At 41.9% G+C, this 22494-nt stretch overlaps 2 protein-coding genes across 7 annotated transcripts in view; one reads left to right on the top strand and one right to left on the bottom strand.

The window, feature by feature from the left end:
- The window catches only part of KCTD3 (potassium channel tetramerization domain containing 3), a 31702-nt gene extending 23070 nt beyond the window's left edge, over window positions 1-8632 (top strand). For both annotated transcript variants that reach the window (XM_081000511.1, XM_081000510.1), the window contains exons 15-18: window positions 1402-1498; window positions 6211-6395; window positions 6744-6882; window positions 7380-8632. In XM_081000511.1, the coding sequence (XP_080856637.1) occupies window positions 1402-1498; window positions 6211-6395; window positions 6744-6882; window positions 7380-7944 (986 nt within the window). In that variant the 3' untranslated portion in view covers window positions 7945-8632. The remainder of the gene's footprint in view (window positions 1-1401; window positions 1499-6210; window positions 6396-6743; window positions 6883-7379) is intronic.
- Window positions 8633-11233: 2601 nt separating this feature from the next.
- Window positions 11234-22494, bottom strand: part of USH2A (usherin) — a 440966-nt gene continuing 429705 nt past the window's right edge. Inside the window, exons 68-74 of one of the 5 annotated variants that reach the window (XM_081000469.1) lie at window positions 21622-21798; window positions 19908-19991; window positions 17990-18243; window positions 14834-14935; window positions 14217-14288; window positions 12591-12815; window positions 11234-11749 (exon numbers count right to left, since the gene is read on the bottom strand). In XM_081000469.1, the coding sequence (XP_080856595.1) occupies window positions 11660-11749; window positions 12591-12815; window positions 14217-14288; window positions 14834-14935; window positions 17990-18243; window positions 19908-19991; window positions 21622-21798 (1004 nt within the window). In that variant the 3' untranslated portion in view covers window positions 11234-11659. Of the gene's footprint in view, window positions 11750-12590; window positions 12816-14216; window positions 14289-14833; window positions 14936-17989; window positions 18244-19907; window positions 19992-21621; window positions 21799-21833; window positions 22328-22494 lie in introns of those variants that run through there. The other 4 variants (XM_081000470.1, XM_081000471.1, XM_081000472.1 and 1 more) reach the window with 4 other exon arrangements.

The raw sequence follows: 22494 nt of genomic DNA, 5'->3' as shown, positions 1-22494 counted from the left end.
GAGGATATGGGAAATGACAAGAGGAGGGGATATGTGAAATGGCCTGTAGTGGAAGAAGTAGCTGTCTTGGGCTAGATGGCAGGAAGGTGGTCCAGGGATTCACTTCTCAGTCATTGAATAATTTATATAGCACTTGATTATTTTAAAAAACCAAAACTTCCTAAGCAATTTACAAACGTATAAACTAAAACATTAAAAGTTCCAGATTAAAAATAGTTTAAAATGGGTATTTAAAAGCTTTCAAAAGATTATTAAAATCCGCAGTAGCTAAAGAGAGGTAAAGCATATATAAATTCTACATGGCTGGATAGGCCCCCTAAACAAAAATGTTTTAAGCATGCACTAAAAAAGAATATGAAGCAGGGAGTTGGGATTTCCAAAGTGTAGATTCTGCCACACCAAAATTTCAGTTTCTTGAAAGTGCAGAAGGGGTATTACGTGGCACTTGTGACAGTGAGAGTTCTGCAAACAAACAATTGAGAGAGTATCTAGGGGGTAAGCTGGACCCAAGCAGTTAAGGGCAAATGGCCAACCAGTACAGATCTCCGAACAGTTAATGCATTTGCACCTTTACCGACTCTGTAGTTTTGTGATATTACTCAGGGTAATATGAAATAAAAAATGAAATTAAGATTATAAAGTGGGGGAGGGACTACAAGTTTCTCTTTCTTTCTCAGCCCCATGACCCTCCCTTGGCAAACATGTTTCTGAGTATACAGCTCATGCAGAGAGAAAATGACTAGTAACTGGTGACTACTAACAATAGTTTAATCCATAAAAAACAGGGTGGTGATTTCGAGACTTCCTTAAGGGGAAAGGAACAGTATTGAGTATCTATGAACAGTATTGAGTGAGGGATTGTTATGGGCCACATTGCGGTAGTGATATAGGTGCATTGTTAAACATTTTGGACAGCTTTTTGAAAACTTTCACAGAAAACTTGGAAACTAGTAGATAGAATTCAATGGGTGTTTATCTAATATTTACTGTGGTGCTGTGGGTTAAACCACAGAGCCTAGAGCTTGCCGATCAGAAGGTCTGCGGTTCGAATCCCTGCGACGGGGTGAGCTCCTGTTGCTCTGTCCCAGCTCCTGCCAACCTAGCAGTTCGAAAGCACAAAGTGCAAGTAGATAAATAGGTACTGCTCCGGTGGGAAGGTAAATGGCGTTTCCGTGCGCTTTTCTGGTTTGCCAGAAGTGGCTTAGTCATGCTGGCCACATGACCCGGAAGCTGTTCGCCGGCTCCCTCGGCCAGTAAAGCAAGATGAGCGCCGCAACCCCAGAGTCGGCCACGACTGGACCTAATGGTTAGGGTTCCCTTTACCTTTACCTATATATATTTCAAAAATGTTCAGGGGCCTTGAATTGAGGGGGAGAAATCATCTTTGCTTTCCAATTACAGGACCATTTGGTGAGCGTGATGACCAACAGGTGTTTATCCAAAAAGTTGTTCCTATCACTAACAAACTATTTGTGAGGCTCTCTTCTACTGGAAAAAGGTAAGCAACAAAATTATTGTGCAGCTGGGTATTAAAGTGAAGGTCAAGAGTAATTGTAAATTTGTAGACTAGTAATTAACAAGAAGTTCTGTTTGTTTTTACTGTGTTAAGATTTGCTCAAGAAGTTTTACTGTGGTAAGATTATGTCAAGAATTTTAACTGCAATGATTATAAAATCCCAATGTTTACAAAATGGTGTGAGCTACTGTACCACCTAAGAGCATAATAATTCTGTTCATTATTAATGTTCTTTTTTTTTAAGAATAATTTTTTATTAACCGACCAATCACATCAAATCAAACCAAATTACATAAATTCCAAATTACACAGCCGAATTTTAAATTTTTGTTGGGGGTACCCATATTTCAAGTTCCGAAGGGATGCAATCAACTTCTTGCTTCTTACTGCTGTTTTAATGTCCACAAATCTAACCTTATGATGTTCACAGTACTATCTAGTCCTTTCTTATTATTTTTCCACATCTCTTGTTGTTATTTTCATATATTTTTCCTTTCTCTTTGTGACCTCTGATAGTCTCCGCAAGCTGGTTAGAACAGTTTGTAATCCTGCGTGGATATTCTTTTTTTTATCCAGTAGCCATAGCCAGACGTTTTCCATATAACATCACTTCCATACATCAAAACAGTCTTAGCGTCATTAATCTTCACCAATCTGCCTCCTTTCTCAAAACCTCTGAAGAGATTCACTAGGAATGCAGTCTGAAAACAAATCCGTTCTTCCTCCCGGCTGTAAATCCTTTGGCAAGATGGCGACTCCGAATTAATTGCTGCGCCATTCCCAAAAGCTCTTATTGCTTCTCGGTCTCCATAAAGCATACTTTTGGTTAAAGTTTATCTCCACACAGACCTTAATCATCCTGCTTGGGTCAGTTCAACCGACGGTTCTAATGAGGAGGGGTTCTTGTAAATCACATAGAAGGAAAGTAAAAAAGGTTGCCCCCCCATTCAGCCCCGTTGTCAACATACCCCGCCTTTGGTGTATCTTCATCGTAAAATATTCCTGTTTCTCCAGCCTGTCGTCTTCTTTCGCAGAGGTCACTTAAATTAGCAGACTTCACTTCCCTTCTTCACTTGAAATATGTGCATTTGCTTCTTTTGTAATTAATTATTCCAAATTGCTGCAACTAGTACGCGATCAGAGACAGCGTCCAGGAGAGTCGATGTCCACACGGGGGCATTCTGCCTACGGCCCTCACCCCCTTCTTTCGAATTAGGGGGTGATTTATGGGCACAGCAGGCAAGAGCAGTGTTCCCCATTTCCTTGGGGCAACAAGGGAGGCTGCCTACTCCCATAACAGCCTCTTAATTACCCTGTGTGGGTCGGAGAGATGGTATTGTCGGCCATCTTCCAATGCGCCCCCTAGTGGCCCCCCTGTTCATTATTAATGTTCCAAACAAATTACCTTTTTTAGGATTCTCTGGTTAAGTTTCCACGATTAGCTCTGGCACAACAATCAGTGTTAGATTGTCAAAATAGCTTTGGCTGACACTAAACTACCATGACTTTTGTCTCTACCTCGGATTAATGTATGATAAAAGATATCTCTGCATCCATGAGATTTCCACTGATGACATGTGGGAGTTTGAAAGGAGGGCTTCCTTGTTAGGGTGCCAGTGTTGTTTTTCTCACATCAGGCCAGGTGATTAGTGCAGATGCTCATCTCACTGTTAGTTCCACATAGACAATGGCAGAAGTACAGTCAACTAATTTGCTTTGTATCCCACTCTTCTCAAATTTTGCTTCCATTATCTCTTTCCACTTTGTGGACAACATACATTATACTTCCTCCACTGCTGCCTCACATTTTCTTGGCGCAGGGGATACTGAAAGAAAATGAAAAGGCCAGCAGAACTGTTGTACCCAAGACCGAACGCATAATGGAGTCACAGAATACCTTCATGTTTGTGCCATGATGACTCTCTGGTAATCCTGTTGGCTGGGAGGGAAGGCAGGTTACATTCTGCACATCGTGTTTGAAATTATCACTAGAATAATTGTTCTACGCCAGGTGTGGAAATTTATAGTTCAGTGGCCTCTGAAGAGCTACAACTCCCATCAGCCCCAGCAAACATGGGCCATGGCCAGGTATGATGGGAGTTCAGCAACATCTGGAAGGCTAATAATGATAATAATAATTGATAATAATTGTATGATTTACACCCTGCCCATCTGGCTGGGTTGCCCCAGCCACTGTGAGTGGCTAACAGAATATATAAAACATAATAAAATACCAAATATTAAAAACTTCCGTAAACAGGGCTGCTTTCAGGTGTCTTCTAAAAGCCAGATAGTTGTTTATTTCCTTGACATCTGAAGGGATGGTGGTTCACAGGGAGGGCGCCACTACCGAGAAGGCCCTCTGCCTGGTTCCCTGTAACTTTGCCAAACATTCCCTACACCTGGTCTACACTCTCAGCAAAGATAACATTTGAGAATATGAGTCCATAATTGGGGGGCTTAGTGCTGTGCTGATTTCGGGCAAACAGTGGCAGGAATGAAATACAGTATAAAAATTCCTGCCCTAACAAAAGCTGTTCGAACTCTTCTCTCCCCCCCCCCCCTTCAAATGGTAAAGATAATGTCCACAAAATGCATGCACCAGTTTCTCTCCACAAGGTCAAGACCAGCCCTGTATGAAAGCAAGTTTGTGTCGCTTTAATACTGTGTCACAAGGATTAGGACTCAAAGCTGTTTATTGCCTCTGGATCCTGCATATCATTTGCTAAATGTCGTCTTTATTCTGCGTCTATTTTTCAGCTATTAGATCCTTGGCAATGAGCAGAAAAAATGAGTGGGTGTCATGGTATCCTACTTTTGCAGCAGAGGGCTATGATTCTGCATGTCCAACCTATCTCTAAAATGAATTTACTCAGTTACAGGAATGTTTCAAGAACTAAACATTGATAAGTATTTGAAAATCTGGGTACAAGGATATAGAAGGACAAAGAATCAATTTGGGTCTTACCTTTACTCATAATAGTAAAATTTGTATTTTACAACCATAGTTTACCTGCAGGCAGGTTTGCATTTAACTTCCACTTTTTTAATGGGCATTTAATTATATCCCTTATTTTAGAGCTCTCTTCTGTTCCTCCCATATGCTAGTGTGTATTGCTACCTTTCATAAAATAATATGATATGTTGCTTGGCCATTTAAAAGTAAATGAAATCCAAAGACGTGGAAACAGCAGCTAAAGTGTTTTTGAAAGCCCTGGATACTAGTTAAAGGAAATAGCACTGTTCTAAAATTGAAACTGCTAGTACAACCAAGGCCACTAATAGTGATTCACCGACACACAGTATCTTTAACACATGGCCTATCGTTTCTTATTGCTTAATCTTGTAATGAATAAAACTCTTTAAGGGAATCAATCTTCTTTGCATCAAAGTTCATTACGTACAATCATAAGCAACTGTTAGAGAAATTAATCAAGAGTACATTTTCTGTGCACCTAGATTATCCCTTTGACAGCTTGTTTGTTTTTAAGCAAATAGCATTAGAAGCCTGTAATATGGTTGGAGGCCAAATTATCATCCCAATAAATGTTATAAATCACTATGATTTAATGTTCTGTTCTTGCACAGGAAGAAACTGCCACACGTTTATTAAAATTGGTGTTGTACTAGGGTAAATCTTAACATAATAACTCAAAGCTTGTTCAACTTTGACCTCTTTCTGTTCTCCTCCTTCTCTTTTGATTACTGGAGGCATACTCTAATCAACCTATGCCTTCTACGTGTTAATTAAACCTGCATTCATGTATACCCATTTTATCTCAGAAATAATTGTGTTGGTTATTGCTTCCCATGGCAGCAGTTTTCATTGGGTGCATTCAGATGTTCCAGATTTTCTTTTGCATTTGCTCTTGAACTGCTTTGGGAACATCTACTCTGCCATCTTCGCTAAAAAGAGACGGGTTCTCAATTACAAAGCAGAAGTTGTAGTCACAGGTTTCTCTTGGAATTACTTAGGCAGAATTTTCAAAAAAGCATATGCCAGTTTATAGAACATTTCATAGAACAAATGCTTCCAGGAGAACCTTGTGACTACCACTGAATTTCCCACTAAATTTGGGGAGGAATTGTGGCCCTCTTGATACGGCATAATATGCAAGTTAACAATTTGTGATTTACCACTAGCAAGGCACTGCAAGGATTCTGACTCTTGGCAGTTACATAGCTATTTATGGGATGGAAACAGTTGAGTTTTTATTCCACATCAGTATGGAGCAAAGCATTTTCTAGAACATTCTTTAACATATGCATGATGATATTATGGTATAGTATGGCCACAGTCTATAACCCTACAAGCACATCAGTGCCAGTTGCTGGCTTTGGCAGACCACATCTCATGAGCGCCCTGAGGTTCTTCCCCCTTCCATAACTGTCACAGGGCTGCATTGCTGATTCTTAGCTTGCATGTCAGATTGGATATTTGGATAATTGAAAGGCAGAGAATATCTATGGTGTGTTATGTAGTAACAGAAGTGTCCTATTTTTAGTGCACTCTTTAAATAAATTTTATAAGATACTGCCGTCTTGGTGTTTAAGGATTTCTTCGTCAGGTAATAACACTTCTGTTACAATTTTTGTTTTACTAGTAATCTCTAAGCTTTTACCTAAAAATGAAAATGGCCCTTGTTTTTGCAGATTGGTTGACTTAATGTGCCCTTGTGCAATTTCTAATGCAGGATATGTGAAATTCAGGCTGTTGACTGTACTACCATTTCATCCTTCACTGTACGAGAATGTGAGGGATCCAGTCGGATGGGCTCCAGACCACGGCGCTACCTTTTCACGGGGCACGTGAATGGCAGTATTCAGATGTGGGACCTCACCACTGCTATGGATATGGTTAATAAGAGCGAAGAAAAAGGTATCTGCCTTGATATAGTCAGATGTGCAGTAATCCAATTTTTCTATTAATGAAAGAAGCCAGATTTAGTAGTTATCCAGTAGGATGTTGTATTCTTCCTATACTGCAGTTCCAACCTATTGCAGAGGTGGGAAGAAGGTAGATTGAGGATTTATTGGTAGATCTCCGAGTGAATTGCAGTAGATCAGCAAGGCTGGATAGGAACAGCATGCTAAAAAAATGGCAGGGTTCTACTTCAGTATTTGGCTCAAACGAGACAGGGTGCTGATCTGGATGGACTATGCAGTGTGGGCAGAGTATGGCCGTTTAAATGCATGTGTGTCTGGTCTCTGTTTTTTCTCTTAAAAGATGTGGGTGGTCCTACAGAAGAAGAACTGCTTAAGCTTCTGGATCAGTGTGACTTGAGCACATCTCGCTGTGCGACTCCCAATATCAGCCCAGCCACTTCAGTGATGCAGCAAAGCCGTCTGCGTGAATCCAGCTCTAGGTATGTCCTTGCATGTTTGTACTGGCTGGTAAATTGTAATCCGAATCTTTTCATTCAGTACTTTAAACATTTTGAGACTTGGATTTTTTTGGACATAGTGGTTCCCTGTTAGAACTGCATGTTACAGAAAATGATAGCCAACATGAGCCATACTCAAATTCATTGATTTTTACTGGATCTACTCTTCAGTGTGACTAATGTAGATATCAGCCAGAGAAGTCTCCTTCGGTACAGTCAGCTGCCAACAGTCAAAAGGTTACAAGTTTAATTTTTGTTAAATATGCAAAATAAGTGCCTCCCAGAAAGATCAGATACTTTCCCCCATTAACATTTAATTTCCACTATCTTTATGTGGAATAGCTCTGGTAACATCACAGGCAACAGCACCATAGATGCTCGAAAAGGAGAATACCTTGTTTCTAGCTTGTGGTATCTGTTCAGTGTGACTGTGTTCATTAATACTGGTGCTCTTACTCATGCATATAAAATATTTTCAGCCTCCAGTTGCAACACCGTGAAATGATCCACGAAACCACTACATATGGTTCCATACGGCCATATAGGGAGAGCCCTTTATTAGCCAGGGCACGACGGACAGAGAGTTTTCACAGCTACAGAGAGATCCAGGCTTTTAATTTGAACAAAACTATGGTAGACAGAGGTATTCTTCAGAATGGCAACCAGAGTCCTGTACAGACAGAAGTGAAGAGGACAGGTGAAAACATAACTGACAAAAGGGCTTCAATAGCAGCACTTGAGATCAGAGCTACCAGAGCAGCAGATGGGGCAACTGATGGTCAGAAAGGGCCCGAAAATGTATTGGAGCTGAAGAAACGAGGAACTGATGAAGAAAACGAAGCCAAAGCAGACAATAAAAAGAAAAGTGGGTTTGAAGGAGGAGGATTCCTGGGGAGGAAGAAAGCACCTCATCTGGTGTCTTCACCAGGTATTGTGGAAGGAGGATCTGAAACATCTGGGGCAGCTTCACCGTCACCTACAAAGACAGCAGTTTCCCCACGGCATAAGAAAAGTGACTCTAACTGCCAGGATTATACCTTGTAAAAATGCTGAAGGATATTTATATCCAAAATATATATCAAAGGTTTTAAACACTAAACTGGATAATATGTTTACATTTATGTGTCTGTGGGCATCTGTAAGTCTGTGTCTTTCAAGATGTTCTTGAAGTAGAATAAAGCAGGATAGGGAACACATCATTCTACACAAAGGACTTGGCTTCACAGCACAACCAACAGAAGCATTTTTAAAGTATTCTAAATTGATGTTGACTTCATATAACGATGAATATGAAGTCCATTTCTGGTACAGACTTTGATTTCAAGCTTTCTTTAATGGAGGCTGGCATGCACTACCATTTTTGTTGTAAGGGGAGCATTTTCTAATGTCTGTAACTCTGATTCCCATTTGTGGCTCTGCACATGCTAAATATTTAATGTATGTTGCCTACTTATTGGTCTTCAGTGAGTTCAGTCTCTCTTCATGCTTTTGTGGTTCCATATTGGGAATAATAATGGAAAGAAGGTGGCATGGCCACTTCACCTTACGTTTGCCTTTTTTGTTGTTGAGTCACCATATTTTTTACTAGTATTAATAAACTTTGTATACATCACCTGGTGCAATTTGTTAACTTAATCATACTGCAATTCTAAACATCTTGTTACTGATTTGAATGCTATAAAATATTATTTTGCATATATTTGTCTTTAATATTAAAGTATAAAGAATTTAATAGTTGTGTATTATTTTACTTATCACAAAAACCACTTATTGCTTACAAGGCTGGCAACACCTCCTGGAAAGCATTAACAGTTGAGATAAGCAACAAATATTAGCAATAAGAGAGATTTAGATTCAGGCCATATTAAACTTGTGATCTGACTCTGCAGCTGTAAGACATTGCATAGTATTACCCCCTCCCCCACCGCTGTATAGGGTAGCTTTGGAATACCAAAAGAAAAGCATTGGTGAGCTTTTACCATCTTCCAGCTTGAGCCAAACAATGAATCTAAAAGACGTAGCTGTCTTTAGAATCAATTTTGAACATTGGTATATTGTATATCTCTCTGTTTCTGTAAGGTTTTTTATATTCCTTTTTCTTCCTGTGCCATGCACACACATAGTAGGCCTGGAACAATTCAGATCTGTGTATACATTCCTTCTTTTCAGTAAAGCATAATCCCATACATTCTAGAAGAAGATTCAAAACAATGGATAGACACAATCAGAAACACCACCACCATAGCATACCCATTCCTCCAAAACAAACAGGAAAACCCCCACACCACTAAACAGGATCACAGTAGGCAAATTTTCCCCAACCACATCTCCACTAAGCCCACAGCCCAAAACTTCCGAATAAAAACTTGACAAGCCAAAGGCCTACACCACCTAACAGACTTCTACAAAAATAACATGCCCATATCAATACAAGACAAACTAGGGGACACCCAAATACCCTGGCTAACAGAACACCAACTACATGCCTTCTTAAATAATCCAGCAGTTAAAGCAGCCACTAGACCCTTAATCACCTTCAGAAACCTCCTGACATACAAGGGACATGACAAGGGATGGTATCCACATTAAACAAAATACTGCTCCAGAATCCCACAAATCTCAATGCACATGCATTATTTCTGGGGCTGATGGGAGTTGGGAGCCCAAGACATTTGTATGTACTAGCTGTAAATGCTAGATAATTTCTTCTGTAGCAAAAAGCCAAAATTCCTAGGGAAGTAATACTGGCATTTTCTAACTTTTGTTCAATTGTTAATTTATAGCAATATTCTGGACAAAAGTGCTTAGAAAGTCCAGCTGGTGGTCTGTCCAAAGTAATCCTAAACTACTCATAGAAGCAATAAATAGGACCATAGGCCAAGATGAGTCAAAGACACCCAATGAAAAATATTGTTTAAAACCATTTATTAATTGGGACATTATGAAATGTACTACATTTCTGTATATAATAATTAAAAATACTTAGTTTTAGCTTGCATTTCTGTGTAAAAAAAATAATACACAAGACAGCTTTTAAAGTAACTTAATATTTTGTCCTTTGCTCCGCAAGTATATTGGCAGAAAAGAAAATAATCTGCTATTTCAACAGGTAACATTAAACACAGAAAAAGAGTACCCAGCTCTAAATACACAATGAAATTACATTTCATAAACCATCTAACCAGAGTATAAATTTTGGTGGGCCCAGTCCTTTGGGACTTTATGGTTTGAAGTGCACTTGGACTGAGTTCAAATGTGATTCCCTTTTTCTTATCAACAGACAAAACTGCAAATGTTTTATTGTCAGTAGCACATACACAACAGTTTGCTACTAGAAATGATGTTCTACTCTTGTTCTTCCCAAGCCAAATCTTCAATTTTGGTGTAGGGTTGAAATGTTTATGCCCTTGCCACAGAAGACATATCTGCACATGTGATAAGTGTAGCACTGAAAACTGCCTTACTGCTTCAGGGAATGGATTTTGTTATTATCAGTGGCATGATAGTAGCACCTTGCATCCAGCCCACAAAACTAGATACATAACACCTTTGTTTCAACCTGTGCCTAACAAAACAGTGATAAGATGACCACCTGCTACAGACAACGGCTAAAGTTAGCTATTGACACAGAACATACATAACAATCAAAGAAAATTGATGCAAAGTGATGTAGCTTATACCTAAACTACTAACTTCCTAGATCAGTTCTTTGGAACAATTTAGGCTACAATCCTATATATACTTTTCTGGGGGTAAATCCCAAAGAATTCAGTAGGACTCAGTGCTAGGTATGGAACTGACCTACAAATAATTGTAATTTCAGTCTACAATGCAGGGCAATCAGAAATATTTCAACACATAGCTAGGGAAACAAACCACTGCAGAGTAAGAACTATAATGAAAGATTTGCTAGGACAATAGTGGAAAATTTATATATTTTAAGGGAGATGCAAGAAATCGGCATGGTATGTAATACGATTCTTAGTGAGCCAAGATTCCACTGTACAAGTGAGTCAAACTAAACTGTCATTTCAGTAATCATTTTTTTTAGAAAGAACATACACACAGCTGTATAAATATCAAACTCTCTACTTCCATGATCATGTACTGTGGAACATCCCAGGACCAAACTTAAGTGGTGTAGGAGAACTACGGCGCTGATGGATGATGCAGACAAGGGAGGTCAAGCCTACCTCTCCTGTTGGTTGTATCGGGACAAATCGGGGGTGACTTGGATTCACACAATCCCAAATCCTCATGTTTGGGATGAAACAACCGCAATTTACTTTTTACAGGTTTCTTTTTGAAACGAAGACATTTTGAGACTGAAATGTTCAAAGCAAACTTTTATATATGTTGTAGCATAAATAATTGGTGGCTCATTTTTGACAAATGGACCATTTCATCCAACCATGGTTTCCCTTCATACTTTTGTAAGTGGAGCTTAAAATGTTTATAAAGGTTTCTAGCTCAGTTGTGCACATTTTTAAAACTTTATAATACATACTTTACTATATAAATAAAATTTACTCCGTAAAATCTTCATTGTAGGGTGAAATCTTACCCTTCTTAGCAGTGCGTTATCACAAGTATTATATGGCGCTGACGCTGTTTAAAAAATTTTAAAATCAAGATAATTCATATTGGTAGGCACATTACATCACAATGACTAAACAAGGCAAGTGTGTTCAGAATGGCTTGAAGAAAAAACACCTTCCATATTCTTCTGCTTATGCCATCGTACCAGTGGCAAAACTACTCACAAAGGTGTGTCCGTAAATGTTGTATGTTCTTTTGTGACAGTACTGAAGCCTTTTATAGTGCTCACAAGATCTTCATCATCCACATACTATAAACAAGCAAACAAATAAATAAATTTACTCTTTTTGTTGTTGAAGAGGCTTATGTTCCAAGAACATAATGGTGGAAACCCTTCACCTCCCAACGCCTTTCTAATATTAATTCAGGAACGCTGTTGGCATTTTCAACAATTAAGTAGATAATTTAACTCTCTTAATAGGATGTGGCTCAAAATCTAGAAAGAAAGGAATGAACTTGCTTATATTGTTTTCCTCCCATATGGTAAGTTGTCTTTGTAAGCTTTCCATGCACGCCCAACTGTATTAAAATACACTTACCATGTAAGTTGGTCCATTCATTTGTAACATCGGGCCATCAATTGCTGGCATATTAATAGACCAGTGCATGTGGGTAAGTACATTTTAAGGTAATTGGGTTTTCCCAGTGCCCTGTGTAAATTAGGATCAAAGGAACCTTAGAGGAACAGACAGCTTTGGAAACAAAGGGTTATCAGCCAGAAGTGGTGGAATGCAGGGATTCATAACTACTAATACAGTGGTACCTCGGGTTACATACGCTTCAGGTTACATGCTCTGCTAACCCAGAAATAGTGATTCAGGTTAAGAACTTTGCTTCAGGATAAGAACAGAAATCGTGCTCCGGCAGCACGGCGGCAGCAGGAGGCCCCATTAGCTAAAGTGGTGCTTCAGGTTAAGAACAGTTTCAGGTTAAGAACACACCTCTGGAACGAATTAAGTATTTAACCCGAGGTACCACTGTATCTGTAGCGGGGGAAAGAGGGTTTCCTAGCATTCTCTTTCCACTGGGTTTTATGCTGCAATTGCCACTGGCCCCAAAAGCTTATCGGTCTTCCCTTGAAAAGAACTTACCAAACCACTGTCATGGCCATGAATAATGGTATCCCAAACGGTATCTTCTATTAAGGACTTTTTGTCGTAGACATCAATAAGCTGACTGACACTCCGATGTAGAGAACCTTGGGAATAAGTACGCTGCATCTGGCTTTGGCTTGGTACTGGAAAGCCGGAAGTACTTTGATTGCTATGCATACTCAAAGGAGACACTGGTGCTGGAATTTTTGTATCTGCTAATCCCTAGAAGCATGGAAGGAGGAGACAAAATAAATAAAATGTTGTCTTAGGAAGAGCTTTTACCAAACCATGTATCACCATACTGTGGCTTCCACTACAAAATGATCCCCTGGTTTCCATCAGCTGTCCTTAGCTGATGACCAGATGAGAGTTAATTTCACAATGCTGCAGGAGCCCATCTTCACAGCAGAGTTTATGACCAATAACAGAACACCATTAAACACACATGGCAAGGATCATTAGCACTCTCTTCAGCTATTGTTCCCTGTGGAAACCATCGCCTTCTGCAATGCAGTTTCACAAGGTGATCTCCTGCTAAGCATGCAATACATGCATGTCATCGGCACAATTCCCATTTCACTCCAACAACAGCCTTTTGCTGAGCAGTGCCTGCAAGGTGAGCAGGGCCATTGGTTCACTAATGAATGACTGCTGGGGGGTTTAAGCTTGTAGATCAGTAAGGTCTCTAAAGATTCTGCTAATATGGGTTATGCCTAGCTTTGTACATTCTCTGCTTTCAGAGTTTGGTCACATAGCTCTCCCAGTGACCTGCCCTGTAAAAAAAAGCCCACAGACACAAGCAGGCACTGCAATCACAGCAAACCCAAGAGATGAGGAAGCAATGCCACATAGTTTATCACATAAAACACCAAACAGTTCCAATTGCACTCTACAGGAAGAAATGGACAGACTCTCAGACAATGGAAAGGTTCGAAACATGCCTGCAAGCCTGGGTATGGCTTGCTCTTCTAGAAGATGTTGGGATTAAATAAGGATTTATTGAATGAAAATGCAGCTCTTCTGGGTTTGACTCTAACACACTACTCACTTGCCCACATTCATGCCCAGGAGATCAAAGGAGCTTCTGGAAACCACAGAAGGGGATAGCGCTCTAGGATTTGGGTCCTGTTTATAGGCTTCCTATAGGCATTTAGTTGGCCATCCTTGAGACAAGGTGCTGGACTAGATGGGCCATTGCCCTGATCCAGCCGGCTCTGACGCTCTTAATATGGATATTATGGTTATGGATTGAGACTGTCTGCATTAGCTGTAAATACTCAGCTTTTCAACCCCCCTGGGTTCCCAAGTGTGGCTTATCCCAAGTTTGTGATTTAATGGAAATCAGCTCTCTTATGTCCCCCCCCCAAAAAAAACACAACCAAACCTGTTGCATCAGCCCAATTTCAATTTTCTTAAAGAAACCAATTAGTTCTGCCTGAGCCCATGTACCCCAGTTCTACACCTGCTCCATTACCTGGACAGTGAAACACAATACAAGAGCATGCTCAGCACCATCCCCCTTTCCGCTATAAAGTTAAGTGTCATGCAAAAAGACTTTCATGCCAACACTCAAGAAAATTGCCAGAGCTTGGTCGCCCAGGCCGGACCCGCACTAATCACTACCTCAGCGTGCATTGTGTAGCTTTTGAGAGTGACGCTGCTTGATGACTCAGACGTATCGGCAACCGTCTCAAACTGAGATTAAAAAGGGAAGAAATGTATTAATGGCATTTCTAAATGACCTGGGTGCTGTGACAAATGCTCCACGGGAAGGTTAGCTTGCAATGAATGTCTGCACTGCGCGGGCCACGGCGCCAGCAAGGAGGAAGCCCGTGAAACTCCGGTGCCATCAAGCAAAGCGATGTTGATCTGTAGCAGCTGAGGAATTGCCCCATTATACGGAGTCAGAAAAATGGGAAGGTATTTGCAGTGAAGGCTTATGGCAACTGAAAGCCAATTTGTTGCTCTCGGAGGCAAGTTTTGCTAGCATTTGTATGGGACTGCAGTGGCTGAGTGTTCCAGATTCAAGCCAGTAATTGAGTTAGGTGTAAAAAACTGCACTTACAATTATCTGCACCTTATGCCGGGTGACCTTGAAAGCGATAATAAAACAGAGCGACTCCCTCAATCTAATACAGTGGTGGGGGTGGGTGGGGGATGGAGAAAGAAGACATTGCCTAGCGGTTTAGAAATATATCTTTCTCAATGTTTATGCAGACATATGCATCGCAAAGGCTTACCTTATCTGAGCTCTGTGATACTTGTGAAGACGAGATGACAGGGACTTGTAAAGAAGTAGCAAGAGGAGGCTGATGGCAGGGATTATCAGTGAAAGAGGGTTTCTGCATTTTTTTTTGAAACATCATAGGTGCAGGAAATAAAGGAGGAGAGGCAAGGCAGCAGAGAAGACAAGGAGTTAAAACAGAGGAGACGGGGGAAAGAGCAGCAGTTCAGACAGTTAACCTTCCAAAGGCGAAGGGGAAGGAAAACTAGAAAAGAGAGTGAATGGAAATGCGGCTTTTTTACATGTAAACCTCTCCCCGCTGTCGACACACTCGGAGCAGAAACAAGGTTGTCCTGTCTATGCTTTTAGTTTCCCTTTGAGGTCAGAGGTAGCTGGCAAATCTCGATGGGCAAGCTTGCTTTAATTTATGTTATATTAATTAAACTTATCAAATAAACAAAATACCCCACAATGGCAATATATAATATATAGAACACAATAGCATAAACTTATATACTATGACAATTTCAAGTTCACTGTTTTAAAATGGGTCTCTCTCCATTCTTTCTGCCCCCTTGCTGATGCTGCTGCTGCCCCTTGCTGCCCACATGTTTGGTGAGTGTGAGAAGAGACCTCACATATACATCGATAGCCATCTGACTGCCCCAGGTGCCTCCCTTGTGTGTAGGAGGGATACATGTGTATGCCAGTCCACCTGTAAGGCCCTTTCTCATGTATGGGCAGCAGGAGGCATGGGCAGCATGCTTGATGCTTGTGAGCAGAGATAGCCCAGAGCACTGGCGGAGGAAGAGGAGTGGGGGGGGGAGAGACACAGGCCAGCCCCGCCCCCGCCTGCTCTCCACCCCCCACTGCCAGAGCATGAAGCTCCATCACTGGCCCAGAGGACCCCCTCCCACCCAGGCCTAGCTCATTTTCAGTAGCTGGATTTGAGCTGCGAGTGGACTGGGGGTTCCTAGATCCCCCCATTTGGGACTGAGAACATAGCAAAGTGTTGGTAATGCCAGCAGCTAACGTTGTGGCTTGGAGGTAGCACAAAGCCTTTGTGTGCAAAAGGTCCCAGGTTCAATCCCTGGCATCTCCGCTTATGGAATTGAAAAAACCATGTCTGAAACCCTGGACAGCCAGTGTAGTGGACCCAAAATGGTACCCGACAGATGCTGCTGGACTCCAGTTCCCATTAGCCACACACTGTCTGGCAAGTGACTAGGGATGATGGGAGTTGTAGTCCAATATCATCGAAAGGACATCACATTGGCTATTTCTGCCGCTGGCAGCACTGTGCTAGATGCATCCATGGTCTTACTCAGTATAAGGCAGATTCCTTTGCCCTTAACAAGGTTAAGTGGGATCAAAGGAAGGCAAGGATCCTGGGTATTTTGAAGAGGAGACCACACAGTGGTAGAGCACATCCTTTGCATGCAGAAAGCCTTAGGTTCAATCCCCAGCATCTATAATTAGGGCAGGGAAATATCCAGGTCAGAAACCCTGGGCAGCTACTGCTGGTCAACACAAAGTTAGCTTGACCAGTGGTCTGACTTGGAAGAACACAGCTTCAAATGTTCCTAAAGGCCTATCTAGACTATGAGATGAGCCTGATGCTAGGAGCAGAAGGCAGAACAAAGAATAGGGGAGAAGAGCTTATTAAGCCATTTCATTGAACTTTTTACAGCCTTGTAACAAGGGGGTGCCTGAATTAAGCATTTACAACACTCAGGTTTTTCTCTCCCTATTGTAATACCTACTTTTCACACATTTTGGCTGATTATAATCAAACAGCATCCTCAGTTTTTTTGTTTTTGTTTTTACTGGTGCTCTTGAGCCTTTCTTTCAGCTACAACTGACTATTCCTATAAAAGGCAAACCAGCCTATTTTCAAAGCTCATTTTACTAGTTCAGAAACTCAACTAAAATTGATTAAACAGGCCCTAATTTAGCCTTTACAATCCACCCAGAGTCACCATAGAAATGTTGCTGAGAGCAGCATGCCCCAGCTCCTGAGGGTCATTCCTGAAACACAAACATTTTCCTTTAAGGCCCCCGCTTGGCCCCCTAACTCAGTAATGCTCGAGGAGTAGCCACAGCACTGACAGGTCCTTAAGGGGTCACATAAAAATTAAAATTGTTGACTTGCTGCGCTCTTTTAAGAGGCTTTTAACAAAGGCTTGAGCTGCGAAAATGACAGAAACATTTAAGCATGCTGTGCAGTCTGAAGGGGGCGGGGGGAACACAGCACATGTGGGAGAGGGGGAAATGGCTAGCAATATAATTCTGCAACGATTCCCTTTAGAAAGGCACAAGGCACAGATAAAAGCGGCTGCTTCACTCTTCAAATACTGTACCTTTGCCAAGTTTCACATCCTGAGCGGTAGGCAGAGTTATCCTCTACTTAGGTGTCACCTGGCCAAAGCTAAGTATTCTTAAACTCCCTTGGTTTCAGTGTAGAACTGCAGCCAAAAATGACAGCCCCATGTCGCGCGCCAAACATTTAGGCACCCTTCCTTGGGCTGTGCATTTCTCCAACACTTTGTGCTGCTGGTTGCGAAACACGTGACATGAGTACACATGGCGAAACATTATGGGAAGAGGGGAGAGAATACCACAAAGATCTCCCGCTTTTGTCCTCTGCCCCAAATCAAGCAGCAAGCCTTACGCATGTGCTTAGTGAATTTGCTTTAACTGTTGAGGACATAGGAAGCTGCCTTAGATGATACCACTGGCCTCTCCAGGTAGCTCAGTCGGTAGAGTATGAGACTCTTAATCTCAGTATTGTGGGTTTGAGCCCCATGTTGGGCAAGTTTCCTGCATTGCAGGGGGTTGGACTAGATGACCCTCGTAGTCCCTTCCAACTCCACAGTCTACGATTCCCCAAATTACTTTACTTATATTAGTTTACATTTGTATGGCTGCCCAAAGGCGTATGTTCTCTAGGTGGAGGGGGAAATTGCGAGAGAATTGCTTAATGTGAACTAGCACACGTAACGGGGCTGATAGTCACTGCCAGGGCAGAAGCTGCAGTTTTCCCTTTGGCCAAAAAGCTTCTCCATCTAGATGTGCATGCGTGGGCAGGTGTCTGCATGCGTGCATTAATGTGTGCATGCATGCACAAGTGGGGAGCATGCCTGCAAAACAATTCACAGTCCAAGCGGCATACCATGTGCGTCTCTCCTTGTGAATAGACACTCATCGGCGACATCCTCTTTTGAAGCGGGACTAAAGGAGGCCTTTCCCGTGCATACGGCTGCTTGCTTATTTTCCTCTGCAGGATCAGGGACAGCAGGACTGCTAAAAGGATCAAGCCAAGGATGGCCATTAGGACCACAAACCACAGCTCTGTGTAGAAGGTTGCCTGCTTTGCCTCTGCTTCGTGCTTATCTCCCGGGGTTGTTAACGCAGGGCCTGTGATATCTGGGGAAGGAAGAGGGTGGGCACACATTATTTTAGAGAGAAAATGTAGTGTGATCTATCTTCACCCCTTGTTTGATTTTATAAGGTGTTGGAAAGATGGTGGCTGTTTGTCACACTCTGCTCATTTGCAAGCGGCCGCAGTGGCTCAGTATGCCAGGGGGTTGGATCATAAAGCTTAGTGCACTCTGGAGACTGTGTTTTAAGCCCTGGCATTGCTGCTTGGGTTGGAAATCACCTCTGCATTGGCACCTACCAGGGAAGAGAAGGGTGTGTGTGTGTGTGTGTGTGTGTGTGTGTGTGTGTGTGTATAAAAGCGAAGGCTGATTCATCAACGTAACCTTGAACAGCTGAAACAATTATCAGGAGGTAGTGTGTGTATGTGGTGTGTGTGTTCACATGAATATATGTTGCCAAAAGCTTTCTTGCACTCGAGCCAAAAACACCACAACAACTGTGTCCATTTAATCCTTGAAGGGGATTTAAAAGAGGGAAGTCTGGTGGGAAATACTTTTTTGAAGGAATAAGTTTTAAACAGGATAGAATAAAGAGTCTCAAAGGGGTCACTGGTCTCTCTAGCAAAGGGTGTGCATTCTTTCTTTCTTTTTGAAAAAAAAATTATAAACCACTTGCTGAAAAAAAAGTTATGCAAGAGGTCTACAGAGTCAATTTTAGATAAAGCATGTCTAAAATAAACAGCACAATCAAAAACAAATATGCATCAAACCATCGTTAAAAAACAAGGTAAGGTTAACAAAATATTTTAAACAAAGGTAAAAACAGGGGCTTGCTGGAATGGAAAATTTTCAGCAGAGGCAGGGAATTCCTGAGCACAAGTCCTGCCACTCTAAAAAGGTGACTTTTTGGGGATCAGACATTACCTTGTAGTGGTCTGAAAATAGAAATCATATTCCATCCCCTAGTTTCTTTTGTGGGCAATCAGTTCAAACACTGGAGACATGAAGGAGGTGCCCCTGGACACAAAAGCTTCTAACACTCAGACAAATGGGTATAGGAGCTATCCTGCTAGGCGGTTTCAGTTTTGTTATTACTATTTTTTAATGGGAGAAGTTGCAGTTTCTTTTTCTCCCTGGAAGTACCCTCCCTGAAGAAAAAATAAGCTATGAGTTTTAATTGTTTGTTAGGCAAAAATAATAATTGGGAAAGAAGCAAGCCACCCCAGTGTTCTAACTCCACCACTAATGCCCTGCTCTCATAACTAAAACATAACTAAATCCCACATGAAGAACAACACTGATTATTTGCCTAACCCTCTCTTCCCCTAAATCACTGTGATTTTGGAGTGGCCTTGGAAAACAACTCACTGTGTCCAGCAAAATGAAAGATTCCTCTGTCTCTCTCCCTATCGAGCTCTGGCCATTTCTCCAGTCAGTTTGGCTTTGTTTCTCAGAAAATAAAAGAGGGGAGGTGGAAAATTTGTGCATTTAACCTTTTGGATAAACCAAGGCTGTAAATCCACTTGGAAGTTTAAGGGGTCCGTCTAATCCACCTTGAAATGCCTTGTTAATGGTGTGATCCCAACCAGGTACACGGAATCATGATCTGAATCACTCCATTATTTGAGATACACACAGAGCCCATGTGCACCGGTAATATTTGACAGCAAATCCGCACGCAATGGCAAGGAGGAGCCTTTGTGAATTTACCGATTCCTGTAGCAGTGTTGTATTTGATCACAGGTGTTACTGCACTTCCTTGGTCAGTGGTACAAGAAACCTGAAAAGAATAGGCTGAAAAACACTGTATGATTAAAACATGCACACTGTATAAACTTCTTATACTGTCGTTTTATTGTTCTGCTTATTTAATTCTCTAAATATGTCTGCTTTAAACCTGAGGCATGGCCTGTCACCAGCACTGATTGACAGAAACCTCCTTTCCCCCTGCCTGTCTGGCTGCTTGCTTGCTTGCTATGCTCATAGTGCAGTGCACCAATTGGAGGTTCATGAGTCCCTCCCCTACAGTCGGCGTGGCCAGCCCAAGACATTTCAGCACAAAATGGCTCCTCCCTCCCCACCAGGGAAGAAGGAGTGAGTGAAGATCTACATCAGGAAGGAGTGGGGAGGTAACATAAAGTGAGAAGGGACCAAGAGAAAATACTCTTACATTGCCCTAGAAGCATAACAAAGGGTTTAATAGGCCATAAAGGAGGTAGCTGATCTAGAGCCCATTGTATGTTCTGATACTTGCATAAAACTCTAAAGTAAAGGTAAAGGAACTCCTGACCATTAGGTCCAGTCGCGGACGACTCTGCGGTTGCGGCGCTGATCTCGCTTTACTGGCTGAGGGAGCCGGCGTACAGCTTCCAGGTCATGTGGCCAGCATGACTAAGCCGCTTCTGGCAAACCAGAGCAGCGTATGGAAATGCCTTTTACCTTCCCGCCGGAACAGTACCTATTTATCTACTTGCACTTTGACATGCTTTCAAACTGCTAGGTTGGCAGGAGCAGGGACCAAGAAACGGGAGCTCACCCTGTTGCGGGGATTCGAACCGCCAACCTTCTGATCAGCAAGCCCTAGGCTTGGTTTAGACCACAGCGCCACCCACATAAAACTCTACTTGGCTTCCATTCAGGGAACAGCTCTATACACATGAAGAAATCTGCCAAACAGTTTCCATATTTCTAAGGCCCGAGAACCACATTTCCCAGCAGTCTGTTTGGATGTGAGTGTATTTTCCCCTTTCATCTGACAACAGAAGTCTTAAGTCCCCCTCACACCTCACCTGCTTGTTAGCTAAGTAATGTTAATTCAGGGTTAAGGTACATGTTGCATTTAATGCATAGTGAAGCAGCTGCATCTCCATTTTTCCTTCACTTAATGAACCAGGGGGTTTTAATGCTAGCAGTACTCCAGTGCTCAAGGAGAGGAGGCCTCAATTTGCTTTGGTCTGCACATGCTGATAGATACCCTCCATCCCCAATCTAAGATAGCTACAAATGTCAACTGTCTCTTTGCATGTACTCCAACAACACTAATGCAAGTTATTCCATGGAGGATACATCCTATCAATGGATACCAGCCATGATAGCTATGCTCCACCTCCTCCCTCAGAGGCAGAGATGCTTCTGAATACAAGTTGCTTGATACTGCAGGAGGGGAGAGTGGCCTTGGGAGAACAGGATGCAGAGTAGATGGGCCACTGGCCCAATCCAGCAGGTTCTTCTTATGTTCTTAATTTGAGACCACTGATTTCCAGTAGGTCTACTCTGAGTATCACTTGGAAATCACTCTATAGGTTGTTGCCTTGAGGTTCAGTTGATCCAAAAGGTGGAGTGCAAATTGTATAAAGGTACCTCATAAAACTAGATATATATATGACGCATTAGCCAGAAACAGAATTGTGAAACTCAAACTGACTTTTGTCGGATGTCCTTGGCAGATACAGAGTGGTGTCAAAGCCGCTGTAGATGCGTTGCCCTCCCTCCATTAGCACATATTCCTTCAGCGGCCCATTCAGTGAGAAGGTGTGACTCCAGTCAAGGTAAAGAGTGGATAAATTGCTGACAACTGTAAATGGAGATTCGTACTGAGGTACTGGTAGAAGAAAACAGACAGAAAAAGAGTGTCCTTTTTTATAAATGCCTCTTTAGTTTTTAGAGATTAAACACATCTGTATAAGATCTAGAGCCATTTTCACACTCTGCTATGGAGCAGGAAGACACGATATGAGCACGTGGGCTGCTGCAGTTGGAGGATACTAATGCGTAGTAATGTTCAGGACTTTTCACACACATTTATTCAGTAATAATCCTTAGAGGACCACTTGTTAGTGCCAGGAATAATCATTTTTAATGCAATTCAACAAGCTCACCTGAAGTCACAAGCTGCTCTGTTGTCTTTGGGTCCACCTTCCCAGGAGCTCCCATAAGGAGGCTGATAGGAAGATGACTGACAGCTCCAGTTAGAGCTTCCTGGTTTGAACCTGCCAAAGAGCAGGTCCTGAACTTCCTTGAATCTGCTTTTCAACACTTGTTTCCTTTACTTTGCTCAACCCTGACTCTCACATCCTTGCCTACTTCTTGCCTGTTTGACCTTGGCTTTCTCCCAGATCCAGTGATGTTACCTATTGTAGAGAGAAAAGGATGACTATTCCCATGTACCCAGGACCCTGTGAGGGTACAGTCAAACCTTGGTTGTCGAACGTAATCTGTTCCGGAAGACCGTTCGACTTCTGAAATATTCGACAACCAAGGCACAGCTTCCAATTGGTTGCAAGAGCTTCTTGCATTC

Source organism: Podarcis pityusensis, assembly GCF_964106645.2.
Source record: "Podarcis pityusensis genome assembly, chromosome: 3".
Classification (NCBI taxonomy): Eukaryota; Metazoa; Chordata; class Lepidosauria; order Squamata; family Lacertidae; genus Podarcis; species Podarcis pityusensis.
Note: the sequence above shows the minus strand (reverse complement) of the source record. Positions and strands in the feature narration are given on the sequence as shown.